Source organism: Heterocephalus glaber, unplaced genomic scaffold, assembly GCF_053883595.1.
Source record: "Heterocephalus glaber isolate CG9 unplaced genomic scaffold, H.glaber_assembly_v1.0 deba00001606, whole genome shotgun sequence".
Classification (NCBI taxonomy): domain Eukaryota; kingdom Metazoa; phylum Chordata; class Mammalia; order Rodentia; family Bathyergidae; genus Heterocephalus; species Heterocephalus glaber.
The window spans coordinates 27,015,510-27,025,922 of NW_028258377.1; the positions used below are offsets into that span (position 1 = coordinate 27,015,510).

The window sequence follows — 10,413 nt, forward strand, 5'->3', positions numbered from 1 at the left end:
TAATTCCAACTATTTACACAACTATTGAGCATCTGGTAGAGGTTGTGCATTTTTCTAAAATCCTCGGTTGTATCACTACACAGAATACCATCTTTTCTTTCACAGATCTTGATTTCTAGCTGAGAATGATAGAAAATAAACAATAAAAATAATAAAGAGTAAAACATAATAAAATATTTGAATTACTTATTGATGGCTGTAATTAAGTACTTAGGAAAAATAAAACACTGAAGATGATAAAAAGAATTGTAATTACAAGGTAGAGGGGTGTTTGCAGTATGACATTGAATGATTAATGTGTGTCTGATGGAGAAGTGATGATTAATCACAGACTTGCAGAAGGTGAGTTATCTAGTGACTACTTGTGGAAAATGCATTCCAAAAGACATGGAATAGTAAGACTTTTCCTGTTGTTATCATGCCTGATATTTGAGATCTACGAAAAATTGATGACAAATATTGTACTTTTGTTTAATATAAATGTGCTAGACTCCAAAGAAGAGACAGAACTTGCTAGAGAAGGTCAAAAACCAATTCTGGGTTGCTTGTCCTTCACCTGCCTTGCAGCTATGTGATTAAAGTTTGATGATTCTCTGAGGGAGGAGTTCTGGAAGAGCATTAGTAATCTAAGAAGGGAAGGAGCTGTGTTGTTTCATAGCCTGTCTTCTCGTGGTGGTTTTGGAGTCATTTCCAGTTTAGGGCAGGTGAGAAAGAATTTTAATAATCTAGGTTTTGAGTCTACCATGAAGGAAGAATAATAGGGCAGTTCTTACATTTACCCCCTAAAAAACTTGCATAACTGCTTCTTAATGCTCTCTGAACCGAGGTTGAACAGAAAATTCTTGGGGAATTTGGCCTGTATTCTCTATAATGCAAGCTGTCTAATAACTGCTGTAGCAGATTTCTCCTAAAGAAATCTAAAAGCTGATCACCTGGTTTGAAGTACCCCAGTAGTGAGTCAAATGTAAAAAGACCTTCATGTTCAGAATCTGATAGGCATATTTGCTAAAGCTTTTCGTTTGCTTTGGTTTGGTTTTGTTCCCCATGAACTAAGTGGATGACAGAGAGAAAGTCATGCTGGTCCATCTTAAAATGAAAATACTGTGAAATTCAGGGTGGTTATATCTTCTGAGTACAGTGGAGGGAGATGTGAAATGTTCATCTTTGTAGAGAAAAATCCAGGTGATGAAGTGGTGCAATTCTAGGAAACATGAGAAGTGGTCCAGAAGGAAGAGGGTTTTCCACAGAAACTATGTGAGACTGCACCCCCACCACTGTGAGAGCATGATTCAGCCTGTAGGCATCTGTCACCAGGTAGTAAAAATTAAGATATTTTTGCTTCTTTTACTTTTCCCCCACCTTCTACCTTTCACCTTAACCATGAAAAGCCGAAAGCAGGATATGAGAGGATAGGAGAGTCTAAAAAGTAAAGAAATAGCTTCAGGCTGCCAAAATCTCTGGTTAGATATGAATAGAGAGCAAAAAGAGATTTAAATTGAGTAACAGATTCAAGGATTAATTTAGATGAGACTTTAATACCAGAAAATGATTTATTCTAAATGAATGGAAAAGCTTTGGGATTTACTGAGGTGTTATACAAATGTGGGGAAGATATATTCTACCAGTGAGGCCAAAGGAAAAAACATAATTTCTGGACTGTATCCTTCTAAGTTCAGCTTTTTCAATAAACCAGTTGCAGGGGAATTTAAGTAGATTAAAGATCATATCAAAATAGAAAGCATAAAATTACATATCTTAAATTAATATCTAAACATGAGAATAATTATATTATATACTTTCCACATTTTAGAGGAAGATATCATAATGTTAGTTAAATAACTTCTAGATATAAGTCCTGGTGGTAGTGTTAAGGAACTTAATTTATAGAAATTGCCTGAGGGTAAAATAAACTAAAAATATGTAAATTGTTAGAATTTCTAATAATTTGGTCAATAAACTATGGGTTTATGAAATAAGTACTTAAATAATCTAAAATATTATTTTAAAAAATTTAGTTGAATTGAACCAAGAATTATCCATTTTAATTTTAATTTTGCAATTGACAGGAGCAAATTCACCTAAAACCAGTAACTAAGAAGAGAATGTCAGAACTGTACAAGAAAATGACTGTGATGAGTTGTAGCTGGTCTGTGCATCTCAGGTTCTCTGCTCTGTTCTTGCACACACTAGAAGTCTGGTCTATCCCCTCACAGTACCATGTCTCTATCCTGTGCAGAACTTACTTGAGTTAAAATTCAGTGATTATTTGTATTCCTTTTTGAACATTGCTGTTCATCTCATGCATACAGTTGCAGATTCCATGATGGCAAGTATCACGTCTTCAGCTTCTCAGTAATTATTCATCCAATATCTAGAGGAGACCTTGCTCAAATACTAGTCCTTTTATGAATTAAGAAATTATATATTTACTTACACTTTTTATGTATCTAGAGTTGCTTTTGCTAATTATATATTTCTAAGGTGTTTTCAATAGCAATTTATAAAAAAGGATAGATAACCATCAAAAAACAAAACAAAAAAGAAGCTATCATTTATATTTTTCTTTCAAAAAATACTTGAACTATTTACGTGGTGTATTTGTTTTGTCCATTTAACTTAAATATACATAAATTACTTACACGGCTCACTGTGTGTTTGTCTCACTGTGAAATTAGAACTTCTTATTCCTCTAGAAATTAAAACTTCAGTGCTTTGATATTGTCATCCTATAGTAAAGCCTCACTAAATAGATTTTGGTTCTACAACTAAACTTAGTTTTGTGGCAGGCTTTCAATTATTCCAAAGATCTTTGCTTTACAAACATCCCTTGTTTTCCCCCACTGTTAGTTTATTCATATGGTTTTCTCTATGAGTGCGTGTGGAGTGTAATATCAGTGCTACCTAGTTAGCATTTACATGGTACTTTTTCTATGCAAAGTTATAAAATGATTATTATAATAGTATAGAATTATTACCATATTTTATGCTCTTATACTATAATACTATAGGGATTAATATTATTTGGAGTTAAATTTTATTTTTACCCTAAGCCACTAATATGTAACTTTAAAAAAGCTTTTTATTTCCTTTTAAAAGATATTTATTCTCTACTATATGGAACAAATGAATAAGAAATAACCTTCCCAGTAAGGCAAAGTGGAGAGGCCTTTTGCACCTCAAAACAATCCAAGTACTTTCTTATATTTAGAAAGAAAAAGAGTGACTACACTTGTGCAGTGTATCATATGTACTAAGAATACATTAAGAGGCATCTCAGTCATTCCTGATAGATGATATTCAAGAAGTCCTGGCCAAGTTCCTTAAAATCTTCATATGTCATTTTTGACAATTCTCAAAGAAGACAATATTATCTTCCTATTTAACTCGTAAGTCTATTGAGAGCATAGGAAAGTGAATGCAAACATTCTTGTAAAAATTAAAGCCTTATCAATTTCTAGGAGCTATAGCTTCTTATTCCTCTAGATATTAAAATTTCAGTGTTTTAATATTAACTCACTTTATAGTAAAGTTAACTAAGCAATTTCCTGTATGATTGAGGTGATTGAAATGTTTTTTAATATCTATAAATTGCGAATGTATATATCCAGATAATGAAGTGGTAAGATTATTTCTAATTTAATATTCAGTATAGTTGACTCAGATTTGCCTTTTACTTTTCTAGAAATTTTTCTAACAAACTGAAGGAAAATGTTGCTGAAGTTACACTGCAAAATTGCTTAAAAGAGAGTAAGATCTCCTCTTTAAAAATGGAATGGCGGGCCTGAGATTTAGCTCAGTGGCGCCGCACCTGCCTTGCAAGCGCAAGGTCCTGAGTTTGATACCCAGTAGCAAAAAAAAGAGAGAAATGGGATACTTAAATTCCTGGGACATGAATGAATTGCAAATTGAACTGTGTTTTACTTACATAGAATGGTCATTAAGGAAATATGTTTTCTAAATATAGTTCTGTTTTAAGGTTTAAAGATGTCATTTAATATGTTTCTAAATGTGTAGAACTACTGGATAGCAAACTATTTCTAAGGATTTCTGTCTAGAGTTTTCAACAATCCAATAAGATATAATTTAATAATATATAATCAAAAAAGTGAGTGTCTCAAAGCATTTCATGATAGATTAGTTTGGAATTTTCATTTATCCAATAGTCCAGTTGGATCTAAGATATCTGTCTAAATTCTGTCATCTGAAAATAGAATCAAAGTATTATGAATACCAAACTAATACTATTAAATTATGCTTTACAGGAATAACAAGTATTTGTGATTCTCCAGATTACTTTTGCCAACGTGCCTGATCACAGAAAATTAATTAAAAATTATAATTAGAGCAGTCTGGAAGTTTGACCCCTGTGGGTGTCTGTATAATGTAAATGCTTAAAGTTGTAGAATTTCGGGATTTCAATTCAGATGAATGTATCAGATATGATATTTTATTCAGGTAGACATGAAGACAAGAATACATCTGGCTGGCCTCTGCTTAATGATAGATCACGTGCTTAGTATGCCCAAAGCCCTGGATTAGATCCCCAACACCAGAAAATAAAAGGCATCATAAGAGATCTATAGGGCATCTTCAAAGTCAGGAAAAATATAGTTATATTTTCTAGTTTACTTTTATTATATATATACATATACTTAACTGTACATAATATATAAAATATGTGTGGAATGTCTACCCACATGTTTAATCTTCACTATTGGTGTACAGTAATCAACCACACTTGACATCAAGGAAAATAAAATTATAAACAGATATTAAATAACCTACTTGAAGCCAACAGATAATTAGAAGTTACATAGTATAATAAGTGTATTTGTAAAGAGATATAGGTATGTATACATAATGATAAGTGAAGATGGACATATATATATATAAAATAACAGCTGGTTATATTTTAGATCTGTCACTAATTATATTGTTTTCTTTAATCAGGTGCAACTCATTAATACACCTTTTTATAAGTGCAGTAGCTTGAGTAATCTACACAACGTTTACATTAAACATTGAAAGGTTTATCTTCTAAGGGCTAGGAAATTGTAACAAAGACTTCTATAATCCCACTAACATCATATTTACAAGAGCGGTAAAATCAGTGAAACTCATTCTTTAATTTTTTTCCAATTTAAGTAACATAAAACAAATTTTAAAATGTATACATCATACTTCTGTCATTAAATTCAGTATTCTGTGATGTAATAATTTTGAGGAGATGGCCTATTCTAAAATATCAAAGAAGAATTTATATAGCTAATGTTTTAAATTAAAAGCCATTTTTTTTTTTTTTTTTTTTTGTACCGGGGATCAAACTCAGGACCTTGCGCTTGCAAGGGAGGCACCAGAACCACTGAGCTAAATCCCCAGCCCCTAAAAGCCAATTTTTAATCTCCTTCCTACTAAATGTTTTGTCTAAATACGGATGAACAATTGAATTCTGGCAAATTCTGGCTCAAATGTTAGCCCTAAGTAGATTCTGAGGAATGCTATGTCTAAAACTAAAGCAATCAAACATGCTGAAGAACATTTTTTTTTGCTAGAAAAAACTATGTGAAACATTTGTAAATGTAAGGAATAACAAGGTTGTCTTAATAGGGTTATATTTAAAAAATTACAGTATTTCCTATATGGGCACAATCATAGTCTGTAAAAGTTAAAATCTGTGTAAAATGTGCTTATGGGATAAAAATAACCTTTAAAACCTCTTAAAGTGTCATCTGGAAAATTTCTATTTATCAAAAACCAAGAACAAAAAGTATTTATGAATCTTTAATCCACCTTTCTTAAAGAAATAGTCTGATTATCAAAACTTCAGTACTTTTTTGTTCAATCTGACCTTTGTAAAGAGATTCTCAGATATTCTATATTATGAGATGTTCTCTTTATTCTAATAAAAGTAAAAATATCTTTTCTTCTAGCACTTATTCCTGCTTACTATAATGTTCTGCTGTATTTTAATTTTCCTTCTAATTAGGATATTTCTACTCTGAGATAGAAAGACGTTACATTGAAATATGTAATTTATAAAATCTGTTTTACAACCTGTATCACTATATGTATGTGGAATACTACAGAGTTTTTTAATATGCTGACATACACATTCATATATATACATTTGATTATTTTCAGCAAATATTGTTTCACATATGATGTGAGTTTATTAAAATTCTTTACACTATTCCTTATTCTTTTGGGTTGAATGTTACACTTAATGATTTACATATAAATAAAAAATTTCTGGATATGAAATTGTGTCCAGCTTAATAATAAAGTAGCAGAAATCAAGGCATTTGTAAACATTAGCTAGAGAGATGGATAAAGTTTTGGAATTCAGCAAAATAAAAAACTATTTCTTCAGAGTGAGATCTACTGAATTTGTTAAAAGTGAATATTCTTGTGTTTCATTCCACTCGTAATGATTTAGAATCATACAGTGTTTGATTTAGGAATCTTGCCTCTTCAGTAAGTTTTCAGGTGATTGTTATGATAACATCACAGACAAGATAGGTCACAGCTGAGAAAATTTTGAGTTACCAAAGTTCATTTCTTCACTTCTAAGAAGAGATATTAGTTGTTAATATGCTTAATCCAGCGCTTTATTTTCCTCCTTGTTTTACCTTTATATAGACACAATCTAATGCATTTAGTCATTTAATGAGAGTGGAAAAGTTTATTCTTTGAGATTTTGTAAATTTAAAAAGTCAATTTAAAATTTTTTCTGCAACTTTCTATATGATCCTACCACTACTATTTACTTACCCCCAAAGGTTCCTAGGGTCTCAAATTGTCTCCACTGACATGTTGCTTTTTCTGAAATCATCATTAGAGACCAAAGATTCTATTTCTCTGCAGCCCTATTCAGCCATTCAAATGGCTTTTTTATGAGATTGCAGCAAACTGAAACTCTGATCACATTCCTGCACCAATCTGCAATGATTCTATTCTCTATAGCTACTGAGAAAATGCGAAAAAAAAATACTAAATGAGTGGAAAAGCTTTGAGATTTACTGGTATGTTATCGAAATATGGGGAAGATATATTCAACAGATGAGGCCTGAGGAAAAAAAACATAATTTCTAGACTGTATCCTTCTAAGATCAGCTTTTTCAATAAACCAGTTGTGGGGAAATTCAAATAGATTAAGGATCATGTTAAAATAGAAAGCATAAAATTAAATATCTTTGAGTTAATATTTAAACATGAGAATAATTGCATTATCATATACTTTCCACATTCTAGAGGAAGATATCATAATTAAAATTTTAATGATACATGATTTCCATTACTGAAAACTATTTTAAATGCTCATCTAGGCTATTCGTGTACAAATTGAGAAGTAAAATATACTTTTAAGTTTTGATTTTTATATGATATTGGAATAAAAAAGATGGGGCTGTTACAATAAGGAGGCATCTTAAATACTATAATATTATGAATAATAAAAAGTATTTTTTGCTAAAATGGGAATATTGGAGAGAGAACACATAAGAACATGCTCATCTAATTAGTCGTAAATTTGTTTACTAAGTTGCTTGTAAAAGATATACTTCCACACATCTTGTCTAGGTTTAATCCACAGGTTTCATAAATTGTAGAAATAAAGGAAGGACATTTTCTATCAGTAAGCAAAAATAAATTCCCTAGTCTCTGAAATAAATACAGATTACAAACTACACACATTAAATGTTATTTTTGAATAGAAAAAGTAATTTTTCTAGGATTTCACTAAAATGCATTACATATAAAACCATTTCTAGTAAAAGGCCCACTTCTCCGCTGAGAAAACTTCTTAATCTGATACTTCCAATTGGAATATATTTTATTTTTCTGGTGAAGGAGTAAGATGTGAAAAGTACTGGAATAATCAAGCAGACCCTGTCTTTGCTTTGAAACTATAAAGTTAGGATTTTACTCCTTCTGTTGCCTTAATCTCTTTATCAGAAACTCACATATCCCATCACCCATCCTAGAGAGGAGGGACCAGACGTGTTGACTGGATGTTGTCAGCAATATCCTCTAACCTGCCTATGTTCCTAGTTGGAAATTATGAAGAGATGGGTGCTATTTACATGGGTAGATGAATGTTGTACCACACTGTGTGGAGGGATTCTCCCCTGATATTCTTCCAGGAAGTGAAAGAACCTTTAGATGTAGAGCATTTCAGAGTCCACATGCTTAGGAGTTTGAGGCGGCCACGCCCACACCACTTTCCTACTTAGTGCAGCAAGGCCTTAAGCATTAATACGTACTTTAGAATTTCGGCATTGAATTCACTTGGTGCAGCACGATTTTCAACACTGTAGCAAGGCCAAGTCTTTTCACAAATACATCTCCCAGCTCAGGCCCAACAGACCCCCTCCAGCCTGAGAGAGGGAGCAGCAATAATCAGTGTAGGATCTCCTTGGCTCCCTGGGCTTTCAGGCGGAGAGTCTGGGTGTCCTGTGCAGACTGAGAGGTCTAGTTAGCTTGGGCAAGCCTCCTTCCCTCTGGCCCGAAACAAATCCGCTGTCCTTGGTGCTGAACCATGTTTTGCTATGGGGTCGCTGGGTCAATGAGGCTGGATAGAAAACCTGGCTGAGCAAATACCCAGGTACAGAAGCAAGGGATACTTTATTATACAGAAACAGAGCTGCCCCTGTTCCCCATCCTCCCACACACAGATTTCTCCGGTGAGCGCTAAGAGCCCATTTGAAATGTTCCCCCCCAGACCCTCACCCAAAGCCTTCAACATGGCCTCAAACACAGGCGTGTATCAGCATAGCCCAACTCCACATCAGATTGCAGCAAGGTGAAAATGATATTCCCAAACGCAAAGTCTTTTATGAGGTTCGCTTAACTACTCCAAGACAAAACGAATAATAAAATCCAGTACATTAATAAACAAACGTCACCTTCCTTTTTCATACCTCCCATTCCTGCCTCATGCATTCACCCTTCCCTGAATTACAAACCGAAAATCCTAGGAGAGTGTCTTAAATCTGAGTGATCTCCACAGTTCCACATCTTCACCCCTTCCCCCACCTCTCCAAAACGAAACGACTCTGAAAATACCACATCTTACCCCGGGTAGAGAGCTAGCAGGAGCAGCATCCACATCGTCATTTTCTGCGAAAATACAGGAGTCCGGCAGACTGAGCTTCCTGCGCTCCATGTATTTGGCGAACTCATCGCTCCCCCCCCGCCCCCAGCCTCTCGCCTCTCGCCTTCTGGTTGCAGAAGAATCCCTCCCCTTAGTATTATTATTATGCTTATGATTTGATGGTGGCTTCCCCCACCTGCCTCTAGTAGGGACCGTCACTGGGGAGATGTAGCGCTACCAGCTTCAGGAAATTAATATTCAGGGGGCAGAAATAAGATCAGCACAAACGCTTTCCGATATCATCAAAGCGTCAGCTCTGGCAGCCGGCTTCCAAGGGTAGGGGAATAGTACAATTGAGCCAGGGGGAGGGTTCTTGGCGGGGAGAGATTCACACCAAGACAAATAAGAAAGGGAGAGACAGAAAGGCGCACACAATCACGATGCTCACACTCACGCGAACTCCCCCAGGTCCTTCCTTTTAGGTTTATTTATTGGCTTTGTCTCTCTCTCTCTCTCTCTCTCTCTCTCTCTCTCTCTCTCTCTCTCTCTCTCTCTCTCAACTCCTTGTGTATTTTTAAAAGAGAAAAAATCACTAGAGGCTCTGCGTGATTAACTATCACGCAGCAAATTAACTGTGAGGTCAAAGTGGAAGTGATGCGCGCTGCTGCAGCAGGAATTAACACATGCGTGGTGTCTTGCCTGCGCTTTTTAACCCTTCTCTGCACACACAAACACTCAGCGACTGGTGTTCATGGAGACAAGAGATCCTTTAGCAAGCCTAGAAACTGTATCACCAACGCCAGAAGGTTTATCTTGTCAGATCTGCCAAGAGTACTTATTTTAAAATCGTGCAGTTTTAGAAATCATGATTACATTGTTAGCGGTGGGGGAGCAAGCAGTGGGGGAGGGGTGGCAGCCTCTTTCCAAGCCGGCCTGTGGGAAGAGATATTTGGGGAGTTTAATTTGAATGAAAGGAGAAAACTCTGATAAAATTAAAAGCCATAGAATAATTCTATGATCAGCAGGATTCTATACTGCCCTTGTCTCATCTCTACCCTCAATAAAAATGTAATGATACAAACTTCTTGAAGTTTGAAGAATACTCTGCATGGGGACATCTGCTTGGGTAAAGAATACAGACCATAGGGCCAGGGATTTAGCTCAGTGTTTCTGCCGCCTGCCTCACAAACACAACGTCCTGAGTTTGATCCTGGTACCAAACAAACAAACAAAAAGACGAATATAGACCACAAAAGAGGGGCTGCTTTTTGAATGAAGAGAGGGCAAAAGAAGATGGTCAAGAGGTCATTTAACAATGAAGA

General features: G+C 34.8%; 1 protein-coding gene across 2 annotated transcripts in view; it reads right to left on the reverse strand.

The window, feature by feature from the left end:
• Positions 1–9,685, reverse strand: part of Gabrg2 (gamma-aminobutyric acid type A receptor subunit gamma2) — an 88,500-nt gene extending 78,815 nt beyond the window's left edge. For both annotated transcript variants that reach the window (XM_013078549.3, XM_004836428.4), the window contains exon 1: positions 9,074–9,685. In XM_013078549.3, the coding sequence (XP_012934003.1) occupies positions 9,074–9,180 (107 nt within the window). In that variant the 5' untranslated portion in view covers positions 9,181–9,685. The remainder of the gene's footprint in view (positions 1–9,073) is intronic.
• Between the last annotated feature and the right edge of the window lie 728 nt (positions 9,686–10,413).